The sequence below is a fragment of the Neodiprion virginianus genome, chromosome 7, assembly GCF_021901495.1.
Source record: "Neodiprion virginianus isolate iyNeoVirg1 chromosome 7, iyNeoVirg1.1, whole genome shotgun sequence".
In the NCBI taxonomy this organism is placed as follows: domain Eukaryota; kingdom Metazoa; phylum Arthropoda; class Insecta; order Hymenoptera; family Diprionidae; genus Neodiprion; species Neodiprion virginianus.
The window spans coordinates 3,874,363-3,900,653 of NC_060883.1; the positions used below are offsets into that span (position 1 = coordinate 3,874,363).

General features: G+C 38.3%; 2 protein-coding genes across 12 annotated transcripts in view; one reads left to right on the top strand and one right to left on the bottom strand.

Annotated features, from left to right (window-relative positions):
* Positions 1-4,093: 4,093 nt before the first annotated feature.
* Positions 4,094-8,080, top strand: LOC124308605 (3'(2'),5'-bisphosphate nucleotidase 1). Its single transcript, XM_046771445.1, has 5 exons — positions 4,094-4,225; positions 5,338-5,801; positions 6,098-6,317; positions 6,596-6,680; positions 6,771-8,080. The coding sequence occupies exons 2-5, from the start codon at positions 5,444-5,446 to the stop codon at positions 7,026-7,028; spliced, it is 921 nt and encodes a 306-aa protein (XP_046627401.1). The 5' UTR covers positions 4,094-4,225; positions 5,338-5,443; the 3' UTR covers positions 7,029-8,080.
* Positions 5,411-26,291, bottom strand: part of LOC124308606 (uncharacterized) — a 157,035-nt gene continuing 136,154 nt past the window's right edge. For 5 of the 11 annotated variants that reach the window (XR_006909044.1, XR_006909043.1, XR_006909036.1 and 2 more), the window contains one exon: positions 5,411-5,893. Coding sequence is in view for 1 of the 11 variants with exons in the window: in XM_046771446.1 (XP_046627402.1) it covers positions 21,526-21,841 (316 nt within the window). In the remaining 10 variants the exon portion in view is untranslated. Of the gene's footprint in view, positions 5,894-8,203; positions 8,332-14,401; positions 14,584-15,494; positions 15,643-21,091; positions 21,842-26,291 lie in introns of those variants that run through there. The other 6 variants (XR_006909042.1, XR_006909039.1, XR_006909037.1 and 3 more) reach the window with 5 other exon arrangements.

The following is a 26,291-nucleotide window of genomic DNA, read 5'->3' on the forward strand; positions in this document are numbered from 1 at the left end:
GGGTGGGAGGGGCGGGAGGGAGGGAGAGAGAGAGTGGAGGACGGATGTCGATGAGCCCGTTAGAGTTATTAGAGCAGTACCGCCCCCCTACACGCCCTCCCGCCCTCCCGCCCTCCCTCCCTCCCTCCCCCTCCCCCTCCCCCTCCCCCTCCCCCTCCCCCTCCCCCTCCCCCCTCCCCCTCCCCCCTCCCCTCCCCCTCCCCCTCCCCCTCGCCCCCCTCCCCCTCCCCCTTCCCCTCCCCCTACCCCTCCCCCTCCCCCTCCCCCTCCCCCTCCCCCTTCCCCTCCCCCCTGCCCTTCCCCCTCCCCCTCCCCTCCTCTGAGGAGAGGAGAGGTCCTCTCCCACGACCCACCCCGCCTGCTCCTCGTCCACCTCGTCCTCCTGGTCCTCCTCCTCGTCCACCTCCGACCACCTCGGGTGATACCTGGAATAGTGATGAATATTTTTAGTATAGGAACACATCAAAAATATTGTGTAAGGATTCATGTAATTAATCAATTAATTAATAATGTAATAAATTGTATAAGATTATTCATAGCTACTGAATGTGTGCTTGCACGAAAAATCAATTGAAATAATTTATTGTAAACGTGACAAGTTTGTAATATTTGAGATGAAATATAATTACAATCGCCATCAAATATTATAAGAATATTAATTAATTAATTAATAATATAATAAATTGTATAAGATTATTCATAGCTACTGAATATGTGCTTGCACGAAAAATAAATTGAAATAATTTATTGTTAACGTGACAAGTTTGTAATATTTGAGATGAAATATAATTACAATTGCCATCAAATATTATAAAAGTATTTACTCACCCAGCACAAATCCTCGTCCTCCTCGTCCTCCTCCTCATCCACCGCCGGCCACCTTCAACCACCTCAGGTTATACCTTGAATAGTAATAAATATTTTCAGCATAAGAACAAATAAAAAATAATGTGTAAGGTTTGATATAATTTTTTCATCGATATTATCTACCAGATAGATTATGAGAAGATTATAGAGTTATAGAAATCTTATTAGCGTACTAACAGCTACCGAATTTGGGGTTGCGCGAAAAACGAATTGAAATAATTTATTGTAAACATGAACCACGAACCACGGAGCGCTTATCCTGGAAGTCGAGAAATTTTATTAGCGCACCGACAGCTACTGAATTTGGGATTGCGCGAAAAACGAATTGAAATAATTTATTGTAAACATGAACCAGGAACCACGGAGCGCTTATCCTGGAAGTCGAGAAATTTTATTAGCGTACTGACAGCTACCGAATTTGGGGTTGCGCGAAAAACGAATTGAAATAATTTATTGTAAACATGAACCAGGAACCACGGAGCGCTTATCCTGGTAGTCGAGAAATTTTATTAGCGGACTGACAGCTACCGAATTTGGGATTGCGCGAAAAACGAATTGAAATAATTTATTGTAAACGTGAACCAGGAACCACGGAGCGCTTATCCTGGTAGTCGAGAAATTTTACTAGCGGACTGACAGCTACCGAATTTGGGCTTGCGCGAAAAACGAATTGAAATAATTCATCGTAAACATGAACCAGGAACCACGGAGCGCTTATCCTGGTAGTCGAGAAATTTTATTAGCGCACCGACAGCTACTGAATTTGGGATTGCGCGAAAAACGAATTGAAATAATTTATTGTAAACGTGAACCAGGAACCACGGAGCGCTTATCCTGGTAGTCGAGAAATTTTATTATCGGACTGACAGCTACCGAATTTGGGCTTGCGCGAAAAACGAATTGAAATAATTTATTGCAAACATGAACCAGGAACCACGGAGCGCTTATCCTGGAAGTCGAGTTTCACCGCGTAGCAGACCCGCGCAGAAACTAGACAGTGCTTGGTCAAAAGTCACGAGGTCACGAACCTGTACAGCCGGAACTACGCAAAATTACTCCCGAAAGTCAAAAGTCATCAGGTCAAGTACCTGGACAGCCAAAACTACGGAGCGCTTGTTCTGGAAGTCGAGTTCCTGCAGGTAGTGGACCTTGAGCGCAAAAACTACGGAGCGCGTGTCCTGAAAGTCGTGTTTCACCAGGTAGCGGACCTGGAGTAAAGAAATTACTGAGCGCTTGTCCTGGAAGTCGAGTTTCACCGCGTAGCGGACCCGAAGCGCGGGATCCGGGAGGTTGAGAACGCGGTACTCGAAATACGTAGCGGAGCCGAAGCGCGGGATGCGGGAGGTTGAGAACCCGGTACTCGAAATTTGCGGAGCGCGACTCTCATCCGTCCGCTCTACTGCGCGGTTCGTTCCAGACTGAGGAATTCGGCTAGCTGATTTGAGATTGGTGACGTCACTTTCCGAATATCCGAAAATTCAAACATAGTGCCGACCTTTCATACTATGTATGATGATGTATGATGTATGATGTATGATGATATGATATGATGTATAATGATTTTAGCTTTCACGTTTCATACAAGAAACACACACCTTATCTCTCCTGCCGATTCCAGACTCAAGCGGCCAGGCCCTTCGATGGTCAGCCGTTGACTGAAGATATATTCTTCAGTGAACGGGTCGGCTAATAACGCTGCCGTTCTGCGACAGTTGGCGATGAAAAATTCTGCTCGTATCTTTCAAATGTGTGTTAAAAACACTCGAAGTGTTAAGAAGCTTCGTTCTTTCTCTCCCTATCACCTTTTTAGGTCTTTAAATCACTACGCAGCGTTAAATACTGTCTCATATACGAAGCATCCATTTCATCTCGTTCAAAATTAGTACTCTGAATTTTTTTTCCATCCGAATACTTTTCGAAACACAATTCCGCTCCTCCACCCAACGCAGATACTTCACTTGCGACCAGCTAAAACAGCGTTTCGATGCTATGCCTATGAAAATTCAAGATCGAGAGAGCAAATGAAAAGTTTTTGGAATGATTATGAATATTAATGTTATAGAATACACGGTGGAACAGGGGGACGAGGAGGACGAAGATGGTCGAAGGTGGTTGGAGGTGTTCGGAAATGGTGGGCGGTCGTAAGAGCTGGCAGGAGGTGTTTGGAGGGGGTAGGAAGTGTTTGGTGGTGGTTGGAAGTAATCGGCGGTGGTCGAGGAGACGATGACGACGAGGACGATGAGGCGGGGTGATGAGGTGGAAGACGTGGACTAGGTGGACGAAGAGGACGAAGGTGGTCCGAGTTGGGAGGATGTGGTTGATGGTGGTTGGAGGTGCTCGCAAGTTGTTCCGGTGGTTGGCGATGGACGCGGTTACGCGTCTTCTGACGGGGATGATGGAGCTGATCGAAATTTCTAACGATAAGTCGCACTCGACAAGTAGTCTCACGTTCTCACGTCATACGGACTCAATCTCAAGCTTCCATTCCGACACTACTTTGGTTGCTACGAATGTCAGTGCGAGCCCGTCAGATAGAGTCCGTACAGCAGAACTCTCGTACTAAGCTCACCTGGGCACACTTGCGCGCCGAAGACTGGTCACAAAAATTTGCTCAGAGGTATCCGTCTTTATATTCTTCAATTCTATTAGTCAGCTAATCTCAGCTATTCTAACAAACCCATCATTCAAACATCCTTGGAACGAAATTTTTTGGTAGATTATCATTGATCAAAATTCATAGTTTATTTTATAGTTTCAACACTAAACATACATTTCAAAAGTGTACACATTATTATTTAGGTAATCCTTTTACTTAACCAAGTAATTATCATTCTATATTCTGATTTATTCAATAATTACACACACTATTCTATCACTTGAGTTTCTAAACCACGGCGAAATTTGTTCCTTGCCTCAGCACTAGGTCGCACCACCTCGTGGACTCTCCACGGCTTCGAAGCATTATCTCACGCATGCGGATTGCATGAAACACGGCGCATCACTGTGGTTCAAGCGAGTGTTCAAGCATGCTACTGACGTTGTCGCGCCACGACTCGAAACTTCAATTCCATAGATTGTATCTGAAATAACACAAAAAATCATAAATTAATCAACTATACCATGAAAACAATATGAAACTGGAAAAAAATCTTTCTCCTCTGTCCACGAATCTATCATGGTCGTCATGCGCAGATCATGCATTGGGAAATGAACCCCTCCAGATTACCGAGCGCGAGCGAAAGAGAGACCGACATAGAAAACGAGAGAGATAACCTCTTGACCACTCATTGGAGTGCAGCTAAGCTTAGCGAAACCAGTTTCGGGCATTTGCGCGGCGCCAAGTACTCGCCGTTTTCAGGTTAGTAAGCACGTCGATGCATTTGACCTTAGATTGTAGTTAAATGAACTGTTGTCTTTCAATTGGATTCTTCATATCTTTTTCAAATCGTCTTTCATTATCAATTCTTACGACAATAAATTGAATTACAATCCAGAACATATTTATGTCTCAGTGACAGAATCGTCTAATCGTGTTACCCACAAAATGTGCACGAGTCTGTCAAGTATTCGTTGGCCGCCATATTTTCCAGATTCAATGCCGGGAAAATTTGAACGCGTTGGACGGTGAAAATTACCGTAACCTTGTAACCTTTCGATAGAAATATGAATTGTGACCGATCATAGTTTTTAACCTTTTTTTTTTACTTGTGAAACATTTAAAAGAGCGATTTTAAATTCTCTATCTAGATATTGTACGAAATATTTTTTTCGTTCAATTTGATAGTTTCAAAAAATATACATAGCTTCTAATTTAGTTCTTTGACACAAATAAAATAAATAAGTGATCGGTACTTTAATTTTTTTTTTTTTCATCTTGCCGAAATGCTACAGAATTATTCCCCATTGCAAACCAGTATCAGAAATTTGGTATCGATGAAGAATCGAAGAAAAATCGAAAAAAGTTTAACCCACTTAAGACGGCTTGAAATGATCTTGTAGAAAAAATGTGTCGGCATGATATCAAATTGAGGAATAATAGAAATTTTTTGTCCTCATTTTGTACATACCTAATTCTATTTTCGATCTGAAAGGATAATTTCCCACAATTCACAAATAGTTTGAAATTATTTTTAACGATTTCCGAAACATCGTTCATTGTTATTTTCCAAATCGAGTTTTGTCACACTTCAAAAAACATTTGATCATCAGATCGAGACTGTGTAATTTATTTTATTCGATCGGAGGTTAAATTCTACCCAGCTACAAAGCCGAGCAGCAGTTCAATCGGGATCCTTGAGTCACACGGCCATAAAGATTAGATATACGATCAAAACCGAGCATAAAGATATAAGAAGTATCGAATCGCGTTTCACAAGCCGTGCAAAAACATCCCAATCCCAAGTGGCATTGGACCCTTTCACACAGCCTTCAAAAGCGATTTCTAACGATTGTGTTAAAATTTTTTTGCAGACTGACCTCACCGAGCCATCGTTACACGTGCTCGTGAAAAGTTCACTCCAGTCTCTCGTCCACTTATTGTCAGCAATCAGACAAGCCGGCATCCGATTTCACCGCTATGGCGCAGAGTGCTCCACTTCTTTTGCGCGTGGTCGCATCCTCAGTGACAGTAGCTGGACGTGCCGGAAAGATAATCAGGGACGTGATGACCGGAGGCGAACTGAACATAGTGAACAAGGGAAAGAACGATCCCCAAACCGAAGCTGACAGATCGGCGCAAAGGTGTATCGTCGCTTCTCTCAGCAGGCAGTTTCCCAACGTCGCTATAATCGGAGAAGAGGGACCGTCAAACTGCGAAGTCCCTTCCGATTGGGTGGTAACTGACTCTGATCAGCAGGTTCTTGGCGTAAGGCTTCCTCAGGATCTCGAAGAAGTGGAGGACAAGGATTTGTGTATTTGGGTAGATCCTCTTGACGGTGAGTTGAGCCGTAACAGTTATGGAACGGCGGTGATCCAGAAAATTTGGCTTCTTCAACCGTTCTTCTGCTTCCAGGATCCAAATTTCTGGCTGTAATAAAAAAAATCTCATTACTTACAGATCGAATTAACAAGCTATCACTCGATGAATTTTTATCGGAAACCTCGTTCAATCAAGCATTACTATTCTTATGTGACACATTGCAGAACAATCGACAATTCAATTCTACCAATGTCGATGCAGATTTGATACTGCAGTATAATTGATTCGAAAAATTGTTTCTTCTGATTTCAGGTACTTCGGAATACGCGCAAGGACTTGTGGAGCACGTGACCGTTCTGATTGGAGTTGCAGTTCGAGAAAAAGCTGTTGGGGGGATTATTCATCAACCTTATTACAAGAACCCTGAAGACGGAAGCCTGGGTCGAACGTTATGGGGTATTGATGGGGTCGCGACTGGAGGTCTCCAATTGATTCCTCCTCCCGAGGGAAAGAGGATTGTTACGACAACGCGGTGTGTATTTTTATCGAAACCACAAAGATTTCGGATAAATGAGGAAGAGCTTTTCGCCTGTTATTTCACTTGATTAACCCAAGAAGAATATTGTTCACGCTATATCGGTGTGTATCTATGATGTAAAATTTTCCTCTACTACTCAATAGTCAAATCAACCGGTTCCAGCCCTCTTAAAGTCCTGAACATCTACTGAAATAACTGTAATATCGAATTACACAGTTTGTCAAAACATTTTACTGATTCTAATATTCTCCTCATTTCCATATATTTCACAGTTCCCATTCCGATGTGACGGTTCAATCAGCTCTAGACGCTTTGGAAGCGGACGAAATCTTGAAAGTTGGTGGTGCAGGACACAAGGTACACTCCAAGACCACGAATTTCGAGATTGCTAACCAAATTTAGTCAACATTTCGATCCCTTTTGACGTCGAGTTTTTCCTTTTCCCAGGTTATGCTCCTCCTGGAGGGAAAAGCTCACGCTTACGTTTTTGCAAGCGCGGGTTGCAAGCGATGGGACACGTGCGCCCCTGAAGCGATTCTTCGAGCTTTCGGTGGAACCTTAACCGACATTCACGGCGAATGTTATTCCTACAACGCTGAAACGAGTCATCCAAATACCCGAGGGGTGCTGGCCACTGCACCAGGGCAACAACATGCTTGGTACCTGAAGAAGATACCGGACGAAATAAAACAAAGATTGGCTTAGGTGTTTTCCTGATTTGCGCTTTTGCGTAGTTTCAAACGGTACATCATTCCAAAATCGTCCGACATGATAAGGCAACAAGTGATGGAATATTCAGAATTAAATATTCTTGAACGTATTTTAGCACTTATGGAGCCACTTAAAATTGTGCACCGAATCTTGTAAATCCGTTAATTTATTCACAGAAATGTTGAATTTATTCTAAGACGTGTTGTAAAATTGAAGAGTTATTTATTTTGTGTTGGGATCATAAATGTATCGACTTGGTATATGGATTTGATGAATGATTTCCCGCGCCTGATCATCGAAGAAGACCATTTACAAGATCCGTTTGGTCCAGTATTGGGTGAAAAATAGAACCCCGAAATGAATCAACGTTTGTTACATTAAACGAGTGTTTTCAGGATACGAAAGTGAAATTAAATTACCTACAGTCGAAGAAATGTTCGTCAGATCGGTAGATTCTTGTTTCTTGAAAGAAAGATTATAAAAATCGAAGAAATATTTTATTCTGCTCCAACCGACACTTGAAATAATTTTTTTTACTCAATTCACCTAATTCTAATGAATATTGAGCGGGAGCAAATACTCTTTCAAAACCGGCGATGAAGCATCGGAAAAAGTGCTCTGACTAAATAGAAATTTAAACTGAAAATGACAAGAATTTATCTGCAAGTACCTCTTTGGTAAAACATTGTAGAACGAATATCTTTCGTCCGATAACATGGCACAAACGAAGCTTCAAATATTCTATTACTAACACTAAATGTTTCTGCACAACTGAAATGGTATCAGGAAATTTGGCAAAAGGAAGTACGGCCTAAATGAGTAGATATTTTGAATTATATTATAAATGCAAGTATGAAAATGTTAACGGTATAGAAAGTGAGAGAATGATAATGTAGGTACTGTCATCAATAATCATATAACCAACTGTATAGTGAAGTATATGATTTTTGTTCTAGTATATCTGACGATTCGTGCTTTTGTAATTTATTATGTCATTTCTTATGTATCATTTTGAAGTTACAAAATAAATCATGTAATAAATTGAAGGTTGAATTCTTTCAAAACGTTTTACGATTTAACACACGAAAGTTTTCAGTAAGGCGCCCATAAATAAAATATGTCAGTCCGCAACATTTAGAAGCCTAGATAATACCGTTAGTCAAACTCACCGACATATCGAGGTATCAAATTGCGTTATCACGTACGTCAGTTACCGTGAAAAGCTCGCTGTTATACCGACAGCTAAGTGCGTTCCGTCCTAAGATCACGCAATGATCTCCTGATGTCAAAATCCCACCTGCAGGTAAAGAAGGGAACTGCTTTTTATTCGATCGAAAATATTCCCTGCACCTTGCAACTTTGTAATCAAACATAAGTTGCCATCCTGTACGAAGAAAAGTCGAAGCTTTAATCATTGGATTGAACAGATTGGACAGAATATTCGGTGATTGCTTAGTCAACTCTTAATTAGGAACAATTACAGCTTGCCTTACGAAATGCGATAGATATTTTAAGATTGAGACGATTAGATTGCATCGAGTACTTTGCACGGTTAAATCTTCAGACACAGAATATTCCGGAATATCTTATCCAAGAATTTCCAAGTCGGTACGACTTGCTTCGCTGGATAAATTGAGATCGTCTGATTGGTACGGAACGTGAAACAATGCGGCTCAACTCGCTCAACGCCCAGCTCGAACCACTGTCTGCCATCCCGTCTAGACTCAGGAACGCAAAAGTTGTGCTATAATCGCAAGCAACTGCAGCACAAAGACGGTGACAATATTAATTACCACTGTTCACACAAGGAACTCTCGTCGAGGGATCCAACGTTACGTCGCGCAGGAAATATTCCTTCAATAGAAGTCGCGTCAAAGGATTTTCGCAACGAAGCTGTTTTTTACCTGTTTTTTTTTCACAACTTTTTCTTCCTTTTATTTTTCACGCGTCGATGGGCGAAATAGGAAACTCTGCTTGTCTTCATACACTTGTCGGTATTTTCTTTCATTCGTCAAATATCACGGTAGGTTACGTTTAAACATGATACGTGTGCAGCGATGGATGAGCTCTGCGCACGTATGTATGAAACGTTCGAGATCAAAGCTCCTGTGAAACGAAGCGGATTTTACCGAAAAGTGAGAAATCTCTGGGGAATTACGAGTATTCTTTTTTACAGGTCTATTTATTTTTCTTTTTGAACATTTTTTTTTTTTTTTTTGCATTATTGCACGATAGGAAGAGAGGCAACAAGCAAGAAATGCGGAAAGGATAAGTTTAAATTTGAAAACAGATGGTACCATAATGTTTCGGTTGATAAATCCGATTCGGTTGAATTTCGATTAGTTAGACAAATCCAAGAATTTTTGGATTAAACCGAATAATTTTGAGTCGTTCCGAACAATTTTCAACGATTTACAAAGAATTCTCGATGATTTTTAAGACCTATCTGTGAAATACAGAGAATTTCGAATGATCGAGTGATTTTTAACCAAATGCAAACTGTTCCGAGTAACTCTGATTATTTTTTAAACGATGTCAAAGAACTTGGAATAATTTTATTTTATAAACTGTATGGTAGACAAATCCAGAGATTCTTCGATGCTGTCAATAAATAATAGTAGAGAAAGAAACAACTTTGAAGGATTTTAATTTCTCTTTATAATAGAATTGTGAATTTTTTTTTTTCTTCTTATTTTGTTTTAGCCCAATAGAAATAATTTATAATTACTATTTATATAGAATTTAGAATTTTCATTAATTACGGTCATTTCTTTTAACGAATAGACGAAATTCTGGAGTTATTTTAATAGATTGTTTGTCAAATCCAGAGAACTCTAGGTAACCTAAATAATTTGCAGATGAATAAACACCGTAACTCGCGATAAATTTCTAAAGAAAAATCAAGTGCATGCAAACCGAACTAAACTGCTTTATCTTCTTTGCCCTCTGACAATCTATCCTCTCGCCACTCCACGGTTAAAGGTTTCAGGATCTTTATACCACGGGGAAAATAAAGTGGCGAAAAAAACCAGGCACTTAACCTTCGAGAGGTGCTTCTAAGCTGTTCTTCACGAGCCAAGCTGAACTTAAACCGTTTCAAATAGGTAGATAGATTTTTCCCGAGTAGCTGCCGCTGCTGCAGCTCAGAGCATAGAAATCAGTTCGTACGTTCATCGTTGAACTCGAATTACTTCAAGTCAATCTTTTGAGTTTTTTGTCGACCTTTTGTCTGTTTTCAATTAATCATTGTCGGCGAATAATCCGACCTAAGTTTTTTGAATCTGTAATAACTTTGATATTCATTCGTTTTTTAATTATTCGTTCGGTTGTTTAAAAAAACTACCGAATTCAGAAAAAGTAATATTTCAGCTCTGGGAAAAATTTCATTTGTTACAGTAACTAGAAAAATTCAGTAATACAGGTATCGTTAAAAAAAAACTGTTTGAATATTGTTGGAATTACGAAAAGTGAGGTACGCGTAACCATTTTGCGCTATTGTCGATCCTTTTTTGGTTATTGCAACGAAAAATCAGTTTGCGAGGTTTACTCTACTTTTTTACTTAAACAAGGCTTTAGCGTCAATTTATTCTTGCACGAGCGTTAAATTTTCGTAACAGTTGCAAGAAAATATAGCAACAGTGATCGTAATGTGAAAGAATAGCAACGGATACTAGACTTTCCGGTAACGGCTAGAAAACTAATTTTCATTTTCTACCTAGAACTGTATTTTTCGATTGTGGTAAAAAATGAAAATAGTTAAGGACTGAGCGGTAACCGGAACTAAAAATTTTTCTCAGTACAGTTTTCGATGTATAAAAATCGTTTCAGCATCCGAACGACCGATTCTTCAAAAAAAAAAAAAGAACGTAAGAAAATGAGAAATCGAGCGTTTGTTATTCTCTCGTCTTCTCCATCAGCTGAGCTAGACGGTTCAATATAATTGGCAGCAAAAAGAAAGCTACGTATAACTGCTGTGTAATCGTTAGAATTAAATTTGAGGGTTGAAGAAAACGGGCCGATTAAGAAGTTCAAAAAGGAGGGTGACTCCACTCGGGTTTTGTGTCTTCGGCCATAATGTAGCTTTATGTTATTGTAAGCGCCCGCTTTTAAGCGCCAGTTAGCAGCAGCTTAAAGGCGGGTCTGCAGTAGGCTGTTGAGATCATCGGTAGTAAATACAGATTAAAGGAGAAAGGTCTGGCTGGCGCCTTAAGTTGGGAGAATTGATCGGTCGAATAATTACCGGTACAGTGTTTAATCTCTCCGCATAAAAACTCTCGAGCAGGGTTCGAACTTTGACAAGTTAGTGAAAATAATACCGAAACAATAAAAAACAATGGAATAAAGATGAAATAAAAAAAGTTCAATTGAATCGACTTTAACGGTCAAGTTTTCAAATCTTATTTAGTAATATTCTGTTTCACATTGATGTGTTACAGAATTAAAGAAACTTACGATAAAGTTGATGTATTTTATTTATACGATTTTTTCAGCGACATTGATTACGAGTTTTTTAAATAAAAACAATATCAGACTATCTATGCGAAAAATGAAAAGTTGATGAAATTTTTCCAGTTCAAAAAACGAATCTTTTGTTTTGAAAATTTATTTTTTCATCATTCTTTGAAACTGATATCAGTACAATTTCTCAGACACGAATTAAATAATTAATATAACGAATGAGCAACGAAATAAAATAAGTCCAAAACTTGTTTTCGAATCGCCGACTTTTTCTTTTCTTTTTTTCTTTGCGGTTAGCTTAAAAATTTGGTTAGATGACCGAATCTGTGAGATCTGTAAAAACTGGCAAAGCGTGATCACTAGATTCCGAAGCAATCTGTTCCGGTTGAAATCTCGTTACCGTTGAATTCGATCGGTAAGTCCTTTAAGCAAAAGTTGTTTCGGCACTCCTTAAGACTCTGATCCTCTGTTCAAACTTTTTATTTGACACAACGCGTCACTGCTGCTGTGCAGTGTACAGCAGTGATAAAACTGAAAAGCGTCAGCTACAATAATAAGCAAGAAAAGCCAGCTGAACGATATCGAGAGAAAGATTTTCGCCCGGTTTTTCTCACCGTATAATCTGAAAATCCCGTTGCTTCGAAGATAAAGCTGTTTCCACAGTTCAAAATTCCGACAAAATATAACGACCTCGTATATTATATATTACAAACATGCCGAACAAATTCCTGATACATATAATATGCAGATTTCTTGATCAAAAGTATTTTTCAAATCAAATTTAAAAGGCTAATGGATCTGGGAAGCTTAATTAACGTCGTAAAGAATAAAGATTTTCTCTGTGTTCTAAGATTCAATACTCTATTCTCATTTGATCTCGTTTATTTTGTGAAAAATTTTCAGCCTGTAAAAACTACGATTATTCGTAAACTCGACTCTTTTTGCTCTCCGTGTTGCTAATTTTTTGCTACAATAACGCCGTCCTCAAATTTCACCCCGAAAAAAAAAACAAAAGAGAAAAAACCAACAAAAAATTCGCAAACCATTAATATTTACAATCCAGATGATAAATTCTTGACAATAATGACGTTACGGTGAGACAGTGTTTGAAAATCAAAAATCAGATTCACGATATCAAACTAATCACTGATTATACCTGCAATTTTACTGACGATTATTGTTGATCAATCTGAAATCATTGCTAAAAATATTTCAAATCAATTTATACATTTTACACATTTCGTGTAGCGAAAATTAGTAGAAACAGTTGTGAAAACAAATTTTGCACATATTTCAGGATGAAAATAGAAGTAAATCAAACGACCGATAAATCTGTTGCGCATTTTTAGGCTTTTTATTATCACCCCTCGACGCGTCGTCGGATGGTAACAATTAAATATTTACCGTACAATAACACCAACAATAATAACAACGTGTTTCGCGCAGCTTGGTTCGAGTCACGGTAGTTTGTCCTGGCTAAGCTATAAAACGGCAAGCAGCCTTCCTAATGTAATGAAAATTTTCACGCGTCCATTTGAAATTATGAGCGGTGCTTGGCGCGAACGACCTCCGTTTAAGGTTTACGCCTCTGCAAGAGAAGCAGCAACAGCAACAGCAGCAACAGGAGCAGCAGCAGCACACGTATGTAGGATCTAGGATATGGACCGACATACGTTCGAGGGAATTGCAACGGCGATATACATGCAAACCTAGCTTCGCCTGAACCGTCAACCATATATATATATATGAGAAAAATTTCATTTCTTAGAGTAACTAGAAAAATTGAGTAAAACAGGTATCGTTAAAAAAAAACTGTTTGAATATTGTTGGAATTACGGAAAACGAGGTACGCGTAACCATTTTGCGCTATCGTCGATCCTTTTTTGGTATCTGCAACGCAAAATCAGTTTCTGAGGTTTACTCTACTTTTTTATTTAAACAAGGCTTTAACGTTAATTTATTGTTGCACGAGCGTTAAATTTTCGCAACGGTTGCAAGAAAATCTAGCAACAGTGATCGTAACGAGAAAGAACAGTAACGGATACTAGACTTTCCGGTAACGGCTAGAAAACTAATTTTCATTTTCTACCTGGAACTATATTTTGTCGATTGTGGTAAAAAATGAAAATAGTTAAGGACTGAGCGGTAACCGAAAATAAAAATTTCTCTTACACGGCACTGTAACAGTTGAGATATATGTCCTCCAGGAAGAGACGATGTGTATTCTTCGCCTCCGTGTAATAAGTCATCGACGTAACCCAGAAGGGGGTTGGAGATGATCAAGTGCGAAATCTTTACGAAGAATAAACGTTTTTTCGCAGCCACGCGAAGATCTGGTGAAATAAACATCAGAAAAATGACACTGGTCAATAATAAGAAAGAAAACGAACCGGATAAACAGATTTTTCCATATACTTTTCACCACCGGCCTGCAGGTACGTACGATAAATTTCTGCGATTACAAGAAAAACGGTTGAGTGAAAAATCTAAAACTGAAGGAATGTCTGGAATAACAGCCAACTCAATAGAATGTAGAAAAATGTGAATAGCGGCGACGTCGGTAAAATTTATCTGACAATGAATAATGAAAGAGGGTTAATTCAATCACTGAAAACTTTGAATTTAATTCATCCATGTGTCGTGAAAAAAGAAAAAAAAAAAAATTAATCCAAGATTCTACGTGCAATTATTATCTTTATAAAACAAAAAGGGGGTACAATTTTTTACAACGTTGCGTAAAATCAGCTCCGAAGCTTTTCCTTACCCAAATTTTATCGGCATTTCCCTCAAAGATGGTAATCATAAAATATGTTTTTGCATTTTTCAAGATTAAATGGTAAAAGGGCAAGCACATATGCTCCGACAGAATTTCCTGATCCGCATTGCGAATGTTATCCATGATATCTCACCAGGATTTGATGATCGAGGGCTGCAAGCTCCCTGGAATAATTTACGAGACACGTTGACTTCGAGTCCGTCCAGTCGCTTCGGTTATGTCCCTAAGTTACCCCATATGTACACAAAGCAGGGTGAGGCGAATTCCCAGGTCTCAGATTTCCTTCAAAAGATATTCTCAGTCCTCTCTCTCTCTCTCTCTCTCTGAAAAATACTCTGTCTCTTCAAGTTTTCAAACCCAAAGTCCATTTTTATCCTTTGGAGGCTCTTCCACGACTCTAGTGATACCCAGGCTGTGTTTTATTTATTTATTATTTATTGACTGTTGTCTTGTTTGTGTTATTAAAAAAAAAAGGAGAAATTTATCGTCCATTCATTTGCTTATCAATTGTTTGTGAATCTATTTTTATTTATTTATCATTACTATATCCGTTACGGAATAAAGAATTGGGTTCGTGAACTTATTGAGTGAGAATTGTCAGCCAGCGAAATTAAATGTTTGGAGAAAAATAAATCCGTGCTTACAGTTTAAAGTAGGTAACAAGACTGTTTTTACAACAATGCTGAGCTTCTATCCACGATGATTACTAGATCGTTAGAAAAGGGGGTAAGACGAGTCATTTCACCCTTTGTTACAATAATAATAATAATAAACATAATAATGAAATCCTCTATCTATCCATCTATCTATATATCTCTAATTTTTTTTTATACTACGTTTGTTTTTTTATCACCGAGTGAAACGTGGAAGGGTCTGGATTTCTCTTCCGTCTCACCTCCTACTTTTCTCTTACTGTTTTTTTGCCAAAACTAATTTGTCGTTAACTCTTCGCCTTAAGAGGAATCCTGGACCATTTCAATCCTCGCCTCTAGCATCGGTCGAAGAAATCGAAGCTACCTCTCTCTCTCTCTTTCTCTTTCTCTACCTATGCACTCCTCTTTGTTGACAAGATTACCCGACTCTCTATCCCCAGTCATATTAATCTATCGATCTATTTTGTTCTATTCTATCCTGATTTAGTTATTTTATTTATTTCTTTTCTTTTCTTTTTTTTTTTCATCTATTTACTTGTTTAACTAGTATTGTCTTCTCTCTTCTCACATTACCTTTCCTCTTCCTCGCTTATCTTCATATCGCCACAAAGTGCCACTGGTCACCGGCTTTCCAGGGAATGGAGGTAAGGGGCATATTTTTACTCAGATCACGAACACCGTTTGTTTCGTCACGATTCGTTGTACGGGCGCAGATGCAGGACTAAAAGCTCGACGCAGCGTAAATCCGTATAGGAGAAAAAAAAAAGAAAAAAAAAAACGGGATTTGAGTATAAAAGCAGGGCTTTTTTCTCAGGGCTTAATTTATTACGGAAGAGCCGAACTCCAAACGTCAAAGCTGATTCGTTATTCTATGTTCGGATGAATCGCGTTCGCCTGTGTATGGATATACACACGTGTACGGTTAATCCTGGATCGTCTGTAAGTCGGAAGTCCGCAATTCGTTTGAGAAAAGTTTCACCGCTGGACCAGATTTTCGCTACAACAGCTTCGTTCGATAATAAAAGCTTTTAACCGTGCTTTTTCCCATGGTTTGGGAGCTTTTTTCAACCATTATTGCCGGTAACGATATGCTGTATAAATTTTTTATAAACTTGAGTATTGTTGAGCAAGTCGAAAAAATGACCAAGTCATTTTTTCCCTCAATTTTCGTTGAACAGTTGAAATAAAAAAAAAAAAAAAAAAAAACTGCAGGGTGTTTTCTCACCTTTTTTACAATTTCTGTATACGCAAATTGCAAACTAAGAAAAACACTGTTCAAATATAGCGAATTATGGATTACAATGGATTTGTTCGATTGATTGACGCACAACATCTCTGCTTCGGTTTTGTAACTTAAGTTTGATGCATTTTTTTTTTTTTTTCACGTAACTGAACGTAAGCTTACTTTAACAGGTGTGAATTTTTAATTTTTTTTTTTTTTTTCATATAGAAGAATATTCAGCTATAACCTTATTCTTTCGTTAATTTCTATCAATAAACAATTTTTAGTTCTCTCAGGACTTCCCCTATTGCTGAACTTCGACATAGAGAAAGTCTACAAATAATTCGAGATAAGGTTGAGAAATTCTTCAACATGTGATTAATTAAATTTTAAATAAAATTATCAAGGTATTCAGGTTGTCTTTTATAAGCGGGTTCGTTAATTTTTTTCGCATTTAATTCGCAAATCAAAAATGGTAAGAAGTGTATTTTTATCTCGACCATAAAACAAGAAGGCTAAATCCACGACAAAAATTTGGGAGAATTTGCTGTTTTCTTTACTCATTTAAATTCGCATGTTTGAATTCATTTTATTAAAACATCCGCTAGCAAATTACAAATGGCGTGTAAAATATTGCATGGAAAATTGTGAAAAAAATAGTTTGACTCGTTTGCTGCAGTTCGGTCTGTTTTCCAGAACCTGGGTAACGGAATTTTCTCTCGTCGCCGTCTCTGCTTGAGACCTTCAGTCACACAATCCTCGCGTGTTTCCCGCAAGCGGAATTTTAAAACCTAATTCTATTTTCGCTCCCCAGTCGAATTTCCACGTACCAAAACACGTACAAACCGATTACCTTCTGTTTTCACGGTTATTTCAAATCCCCGAACCGCAGACTTTATCTCGGAGTGATGTGAAATTCTCGCCGCATCTGCGGCAGCGTAAAACTATAGCTGGATTTTCAAGGGTTGAGAAATTTACCATTTTCTGACCAAAAAAAATAACACTCGGTCTGCGGCATGTTTATTTTGGATTTCGCGGACTCGTAATTCGAGACAATTTACATTCGATCAGCGTAACGTTAGAAAAAAAAACAAAAAAAAAAAAACAAACGAAAGTTTTGAATCTCCGCAATGCTGAATCTTTTTTTTTCGCGTGTAAAAATTTAAGGCATCCGTACATTTAATTGAGTTTCAAATTATTCGAATTGGTCGTAATTTTTGCAGGGTATGATTCTCGGAACTAACAAGTATCCGATTACGTAATACTTTAGGGAAATAAAAAAAAATATACATTGATCAATGAATGGAATTGTGTTTACGTAGTTCGTATCGAGAAAAAATATTTTCCAAAGCTCTAACGAAAAAAAAAAAGGGATGGTTGGTTACAATTTGCGGAAATTACATTTTCTGGTACAGGTGAAAATGTAGAAGGATGAAAATATAAAAAAGGTCAGCAAGGACGAATGTAGAATGCCAAAATATAAAGTCATCAAATTTCGACTAAATAATATAGAATCGCATAAAGATTCTATATTTTGCCATTCTATTATTTCGGCTTTCAATATTTTGAATTTTCCAAACTTGGACCTTCTACGGTTCGTTAATTCTACGATTCAGATTTTCGCGTCTTTGAAAGTTCGATATTTCAGTCCTTCAGACAATCTGCCATTCCAGTTTTTTACACCCGCCCGAAATTTCACCGGATCATCACTCGCATCGTCGAAAAAAGTTCAAGTTCACTGACCAGAGTTAAGCTCAAGGTGAAGTTTCCTCGTTCGCGTTATCGTTTTATTGTCAAAGATATTTTTGCCAACGAGACGGTAGGAGGAGGCCCTCGCAAAGCTCGAAAGCTCAGCTTTCTAGGTGCGATAAACGTTTATATTACCTCCCTTCCCGCCATGAGTAGAAGCGGAAAAGTTAAGCTCACTTAGGCAAAGATTAGCCAACCGCGGAATTTGTAAAGTGGCGTTTGTATTTACCTGAAGCACTTTTCTCACTCTCAGAATTATTCCCAACTCGACGTTGTGGGTTAAATTATGAAAGAGCTTGAATTATCTCAGGTATACTTCAGGAAATTAACGTTTTATACCGTCTTAAAGGTACCCGTAGGGTTTCCAAACTCGAGGGGGAAAAAAAAACAACACTCGACGATCGTTCGGGGTTCGAAAAATTTATAGGTTTTCCATTCGGTGGATGGAAAATTAATTCTAATCACGTTGAACTAGTGCATACGATTTGAGGAGACAGATTCAAATCTATTTCATAAGATTTTGTAGGTTTTGTAAGGCTTGAATTGGTTGACCAGAAAATTGTTACGTTATATTCATTTTATTATGCGATAATTGTAAATTGAGTATTTGTCAAATTATCATGCTCTTAAGCTACGAAGATGTGTTCAAAATACAAAAATTGAAAATAATGAAACTATTGACAAAAATTTCGAAAATCTGTTGCAATAACTGAACAGCAAACAATTTTCTGATTCAAATGAGCCATCGAAAGTGAAATCGAACTAAAATTATTTTTATTGTAATTCCAGTATTTTCCATTCTTCATCTTCTTTTTCAAGATTTTCCCATCTTACAAACGAAATATAATTATTTCATATCGACTCAACGGTCAATTATCTAGTAATCAATCAATAAAAAGTATCGATTTTCAGCCAAACAGTTTCCTTAAACGAATCCATAAATGACTTTACAAGATTCAGTGAGTAGACAAAAATTCAGGGGTTCTTAAAAAGAGTATCAGAGTCCTGAAACTTTATCCTAAGATTCTTAAAAGTACCAACTCGAATTATTCAAAGAATTTAAAAAGTTTCCGCTACCTTAAACGCGTTAATAATTTTCCCGAAAGACTCGATGAAATTATACCCGCATAAAAATTTGTAAAAATTTGTCTTCGCGCAGAAATTGCGATGAAAAGATTTCCTCGAAAGTTCAAGGTCAGAGACGTTACCACTTACTCGTAAGAGACCAACACACCAGCCACAGAGAGAAAGCCCTGCTGTATTATTGGCCAAAATATTGCTCCACCCGAAATGAGGAACGAGGCTCCGCATATTAGGGGACTTTCCCAAAGCTAAGACGGGACGAGCAGGTTTCGCAGAGGAGGGAGGGATTTTCATTGTGTTTGTGGTCCTTGTTTCATCACGATAGATTGCGGGGGTTGAAGGGTCAGACGGAGGGCTCCGGCATCCCGGTTCGCTGTTGTTTGCTGTCCCAGCCTTCGGGGTGACAAGCGTCGAGTGAGATCTTCCCCGGATTTGCGAGTTTGTGGTCTTAGTTCCGTCCGTCTCGACCCTTATCGTTACGCTCTGTCGTTCGATGATATTGCCGCTAATCCATCGGGGGAAAGACGACGAGACGACTCTGGTGAAAATCGTTCTTACGATCTTCTACGAATTTTCAAACAAGTTGGAACATTTCGATAAATTTTTCAACAAAAAGAAAACTCTTTTCGTACAAAATTGTAATTTATATGCATAGTTTGTCGTAAAAAGTTGTAAACTTTAAGGAGAATTTGCATCTTTTCGGTCACAAAAAAAAAACAAAACAAAAGAAACAAATTTACAAGACACTGCAATTTTGAAAGAAAAGTAATAATTCTTCGTGAAAAACCACGCTGAGTAAAAAATTTTCACGAAATAATACGAAGTGGTTCAATTTCTGCAAAAAATTCATAGTCGTAGAAATTTTCATCGAATAATTCGTGGTTATACATTAGAGAGGAACATGATAAAACTCTGAAGGCGCTATTTTTGTTTTCAAAAATAATTCCAAATGAAAAAAAAAAAACAAAGAAAAAAGAAAAAACTCCCAAAAATTGCGTCGGAATTATTTCCACCAGGGCAACGGTGTGAAATTCTCGGCTTTTGGAAATTAGTCAGCTCGACGGAAAGCAGGTGGTTTTCTTTCAATTTCCTCCCTGCAGCTCGGCGGTTCGGTGCCTCCGAGACTTTTTGAACGCCCTACGTAATCCTATTTGGGGATGTTTTGTGTCCGTGGGTTAAGCGGGGGCGTGTGTCAGAGGATTTCCAAGATTACCGCCCAATGTGCGTATGCTCTGGTATATTTATCTCCTTCGACTTGTCGACACGAAACCCATAAGTTTCACCCCGGCGGTTTCTCATCTTGCCGCGACGGTTATTCCCCTCCAATTTTCACCAAAATTTCGCCTCGTACCGAAGTTATACAGATTTCCGATAACTTTCTGTGTTACGCAAAATATTTCACACGTTGTAAGTATCGAAATACGGGAATCTGGGGTGAAAAATTGGACAAAGATGAAGATATTGAAAATCTATTCTAGATCAACTATTACAGGTGTAATTATAGCTTGTAATACCGGTATTGTGACAAAAATAGATTGAGAGTCTAGTATTCAAATTAATCAAACACGAGTTCACTGCTACGAAGAAAAAAAAAACCTGAATTTGGGGGTGAATTCGTAACCCCAACGCATAGTTGACGCTAAAGTTCTAAAGGGGTGAACCACCTTCGAAATTTTTTACATGAATCTTTCATTTTTGAAACATCGCCAAACATTGTGCAAATTCCTGTAATATTCGTAAGAATCCCTGGAAATTTTACGGAAAAAAAAAGGAAAGAATGTCGAATAATTCACCAAAATCTTCCTGCAATATCGCCCATCATCTTCAAACATCTCATAATATTACCTGCCTATTTTACACCATATCTACCTTGTCATTCCCCCTCGCTAAAGTTCCGTAAGAGTATAAAGAAAAAAAAAAAAAAATGAGAAATTGAGGACACGAAAATCCCTCTCAGGTTTTAAATTCGTAAGCCCAACCCATAGACAATGCTAAATTCCCATGAAAAAAAATTCAGGGTACGCGCTCCCCTTCAACTTTTTTCATGTTAAAAAATTTAGCATTATCTACGAGTTGGGATTAACAATTCACGCCCTTTTTTTTGCACGAGGAGCAAAGATGTTCCGAAAAAAAAATGATAAAAATTATTCTACCAGTCGAAATCAAAAAAGTTCCACGTTATTATCGCTTTGACTTTCAAAATCAACGATTCAAACATATTTACACGATACGGTAAAAATGAGCTTTGCTACTTTTTGCCAGATTAGAACAGGATAAAAAAAAACCCATTGAATCCGTTGAAGAAAAATCTATGACACCGCAAATATTACAATACGAGCTTGCTAAATTTGGACGAATACCTTTGGCGTTTCTCGCGTCGAAAGATTTCTTTGGTCGGAGATACTAATCGTTGCAAATGAAACAGAAAGTGTGCAAAGCCCGAGATCTTAAATGCTTGAAATAACGGTTGAATTTCAAACGCTCCTGGCACATGACCCCCTCTCTTTCTCTCTCTCTCTCTCTCTCTCTCTCTTCCTCTGTAATTTCCTCTTATTTCCTCCCTCCCACCCCTGGCACAACACGTCGCGTGCGTATATTTTCTGAATCTATTTTTGCACCTGGTGTATTTATAGAGAAACTGCAGAGCGTGCATCGTTGCTGCACCTTGCCACCCGGTCCTTCGGTTTCAAGCTTTAAGCCACGTTCGCCAAATGGCATTTCTGCAAGCACTTTCTGCAAGCACACCTTCTCGACTTTCGGGATCGCGGCCTTCGAGCTTAGACGCAACCTTTCAAGTTCGCCTCGTCGCGTTCCTTCGAATTGTCTGCCTTCACGTTCATTCTTCGAAGTCTGATCCTGTCGGATCCTTGAAACAATAAAACCTTTTACAAAACTTACGCTCTCCAAATAAATGCACACTTCCATACCCGTAAGATTTTGCAAAGACTAATCTTAAAAACATTGTTGATACAATCGATGCGAGTATTTTATCCTTGGGTGAAAATTCATCGGAATACAATACGTCGATGCACAAGTTTTTTCCTTATTTCCACTCAAGTTCAAATTAAAAAACGTCAGATACATTTATTTAATCATAAATCACTGATTCTTTGCCTTCGTTTTCGTAACGTTTTTACTTTTAGTCGATTTAGAAAGGTGAATTAAAAATAAGTCAAAGTCTGATACCGTTAACTATTTACGTGGAGCAACAAAGTGGCTGGCGTTAGAAAAATTACTACTGCAAATCGATAATATGAATAATACACCCTGAAAAAGAACTTCTCACTGTGTGAAAATAGTTTATTTTCTGAATAAGACGTACTTGGCTTCCATAATGAGTTATTCATTGTTAAAAAGCGTATATTTGAATATGGCAAAATAAATATTTCGTTATTATTATCAAATTTTGGTTGAACCAAATGTGATTTGTTAACTGTTAAAAAATTTCCACCAATCATTATTTCCCCCAGCTAAAATTTTATTATAATAACAAAACATCTGTTTCGCCATCTACAAATTCACGTACATTAACAGTGAATAAAAAACTGTTTTATTTTTACAAAAGTATAACCAACTCCTTCGTATAATCGTCATCGTGGCTAAAATTCATGAGCCATAAAGAGTTGCAGAGGCACGATAATCGCATTCATTGCTGGTCGAAGCAGTGATGATCGGTCGTCGGTAAAAGTTTTCGGAAAGCACTAGGCGACGAGCTTTCGCTGCAGGAGAAACTTGCCTCCGGAATATCCGGAGATTGTGCGAAAAAAGGAATCTGAGTCAGGTTTGTCCTTCACGGTCAACCGGCCACGGGGAATGAAACCCGGGTCCTCGTGACCGTCATGACTACAGGGACAGTGGAGATGCTCCTTCGGTCCATTGGCGCAGGATGAACCCCGGGTTAAGCTCTGACCAGCTGTGTTAGCGAGGGTGAAGGTCACTGACCCGTAATGAGTCCGATATCGCCCTCGCAGTTATCCGCTTCGATTTATTTTATTTTTAATTCTATTATTTTTCCGCATTTTTTCCTCTCCAATCATTGCCAAAAGGATTGAAAGTACCGGGAGATAAACAGAGAAGACAAAATTTTGGGGTATAACTTTAAAACACATCATTTGTAATCTGCAATTGTTCATAAATAGGTAAAATGCTGATCAACACTGAGAGAAATTTTTAGTTTCGCTTAACGCTCAGTTCTTAACTATTTTCATTTTTTACCACGATCGAAATATATAGTTCTAGGTAAAAAATGAAAATTAGTTCACTTTTAATCACAGTAAATAAAATGGTAGGTAGGAGTCCTTTTTCTCTCTGTCTTTTGCGTTTATCTCAAAAACCGGTATCATTAAACTTTTTACCTGCTGGAACAGTATTTGTGTTTTTTTTCTTCACGAAAACAGTGTTGTTAACTTTGCTCAACTCCATTACCACGTTTATTTATTTATTTTTTTTTTTTTTATAACGACGACGAAATCAACAACTTTACGTACCGCAGTTTTTTATTGGTTTCAGTCGAAAAAAAACCTTTTTCTAATTACATCGAATACTTACGTGTCGGAAATAATTCTACTTCGCCAATATTTTCATCTCTAATTAGCACATTTTCGACGCGATCAGCTTCACAGACGTTTGTAAAGGTTCAACTGTACTACGCGATCTACAGAGAACATGATTCAGCGAGCCAAACATGAAGTTGGACCAAGCGTTAATAATAATAATTCGATAAATTCAAAATTTCAACGGGCAGACGTCTCCCAGACCGAACGTAATTATTTGTTTTATATTTAGAACGTTGGATGAATGTAATAACGTCTGTACTTACCTGGCCACTCAGCGCCTTTGATATCGTAATTTATCCCGGCAGATGATGCTTGGATTTTGTTTCGAGACGTAAAATAGGTGCAACAAGTCGGATTCCGTAGAATATTTGCCAAGGATGTTATAACCTCTTCGTTTATGCGTACGACTCGTAAATAACAACCCTTCGAAACACGGTAGTATCAATTTTATCCGCAATAATTCCGAGCACTTCGATTAATTTTTCTGAATTTTCAAAGCCACCCAAGCATTTCACATCCGTCTCATTATCGCAAGTGATTCGCAACGTTCTATTCACGCCGACTCGTCCCTTTGGTATCCATTTGATGCGTGGAATTAGGGTAAAGCTATCAAGGAATGAATGCCAACTACTCCGAATGGACATTTCGATCCAGTGATCGTATTGCCCTGAATAATTTGTCACCATTTTTTTCTACCGCGATTACGCAACTCGCCGTCACTGCTTGCTCATTTGGGTACTAATTTTGTCCCTTCGATCAAAACGGACTTTGGGGAGAAGCCCGAATTGCCACGCTGGTTTTGAATTGAGAAAAGACAAATTGTGCGATGAAATAACTCAGGGATTACACACCTATCAACGATTCTACACGGAAGTATCAATACAGGAATTTAATGCTGATCAATTACTCCCAAAAATTTCAACTGCGAAAATTAATTGCTACGATTTTCATTTTTGTTCTTGTATTTTTTACTTAATCGCGCCGACAAAATTAATTCGATGGATCGTCTTTCAATGTTGTTATAGTGGCAGCAAGAAAAATTCTTCCAACGGCAAGAATTTTGGCTAGTAAAAAAAAATTTCAGTCTCTGTATAAAAGCCAATTTTTTTTTTTAGTCATGTGAATTTTTTTTCCGTGTGATTGTCTGGATGTGAAAAAAAAAATCTGAGGGCATGATTGATTTCAAACACGTCATGATATGATGTAAGAAACCGTCTCCATTAAACTTGCTCAGTTTTTAATTAACAAATTAAATTTTTCCCCCAATAATACGGTTCAATTCAAAATGACAATGATATCAAATTTATTTGTGACAGAAAAAAATGATGAGAATATTAATAGTACGCGCCAGAAGACTCCTTCAAGTTATTGCATATTTTTACAAAACCTATTCGACGATTCAAAAAAATAAATCAATAAATAACAAATTTGACACAGGTACTATTTTTGAAATTTGCAAAAACCAAAATTCCTGTCTTTCGGTTATGTTGTTCCTTTTTAATTAATTTCCACGAGATGTTTTCGATGAAATTCCACTGACCCAAGGAGAATTCCATCGTTATAAATTGGAATCAATACCAGCCACGATTCTGTGATATAAATGAATGTCCGAAGAGCGATTAGACGGCGGTGTAAATGCAAGGATCTCGGTCAGGAGATACGTAATTATTCATTGTGATCCCGGAGGTTCAGGAGGGCGCCTCGAGGATCCGGAAGAGGAGAGACGGTATAGTCGACACTGTTATAACATGAGCTAAGCTGGGGGGGAATTGGAGAGATTGGATTGCTCTTTTTCGTAGCGGACAGGTGTTCTTCTATTTTAGCACTGACTCCGCGCAGTTTCGACGGAAAAACTTTGGTCCCTCGTCGAATAAGTTCTGTCGGAATGCATTCCACGTTCCCTAATTTTTCACTTCGTAGATAAGCATCTAATTGCCTACCGCAAGAGTTGTCTTTCAGGTTTTTCTTCCTCACTCTCTCGCTTTGTCGTTCGTTGTCTTATTTTTCAAACCTACCCTAATTGCGAATCTCCACGGGCGGTCCGAGCCCAAAAATATTCTCTACATTTGTACCGATCTTTTTTCCAACCAACAGTTGACGAATCGTGCACTCCCCGTTAGAAAATTCCGATCCTTCGTGTCGCTTGAAAACTTGACCAATTTGTTGATTGCTTGTGATAAGAAAGAACGAAAGAATGAAAATATTACATTGCGCAACTAGTGCGTAAAATAGTACATCCTCGCACTAGTGCGGAAATCAATTATTGTTCGCAGTCATTTGGGAAATATAAGATTGCGCAACTAGTATGGGAATCAGATTAAAATATATTCATTTGTACTGTAACCAGATTATATTATCTTAATTACCGCACAAGTGCGGAAATGAATTATTTTGCGCACTCGAATAGGGAAAGGCCTTTAATACTTGTGATATTCACCGCATCGAATCCTTTTTGTGTCTCGATTCAGTCGCCTTTCAGGCTTCATGATTCACGAATCGAAGGATATTTCTGGAGGACACTAAAAGGGAGGAAATGTATGGTCACAAAGAAACTCTGTTGGAGAAGCTTTCCTGCTTATGGATTGTTGACGATTCCTCAAGATGATATAAAACTCCACGTGTGTTTGAGTATACATAACACACACACACACACACACACACACACACACACACATATATATATATACATATAGATGTGGTGAAAATGTACGAGAGAGATTTTATGGACGCGTCTGGCGAAACTTTTCTGCGGTTGTGTTA

What these genes read in the sequence shown, in the direction of transcription:
- LOC124308605 (XM_046771445.1), top strand. Translation starts at nt 5,444, where the DNA reads ATGGCGCAGAGTGCTCCACTTCTTTTGCGCGTGGTCGCATCCTCAGTG. An exon ending in TTGGGTAGATCCTCTTGACG is followed by an intron (nt 5,802 to 6,097) that starts GTGAGTTGAGCC and finishes TTCTGATTTCAG; the next exon opens with GTACTTCGGAATACGCGCAA. An exon ending in TTGGTGGTGCAGGACACAAG is followed by an intron (nt 6,681 to 6,770) that starts GTACACTCCAAG and finishes TCCTTTTCCCAG; the next exon opens with GTTATGCTCCTCCTGGAGGG.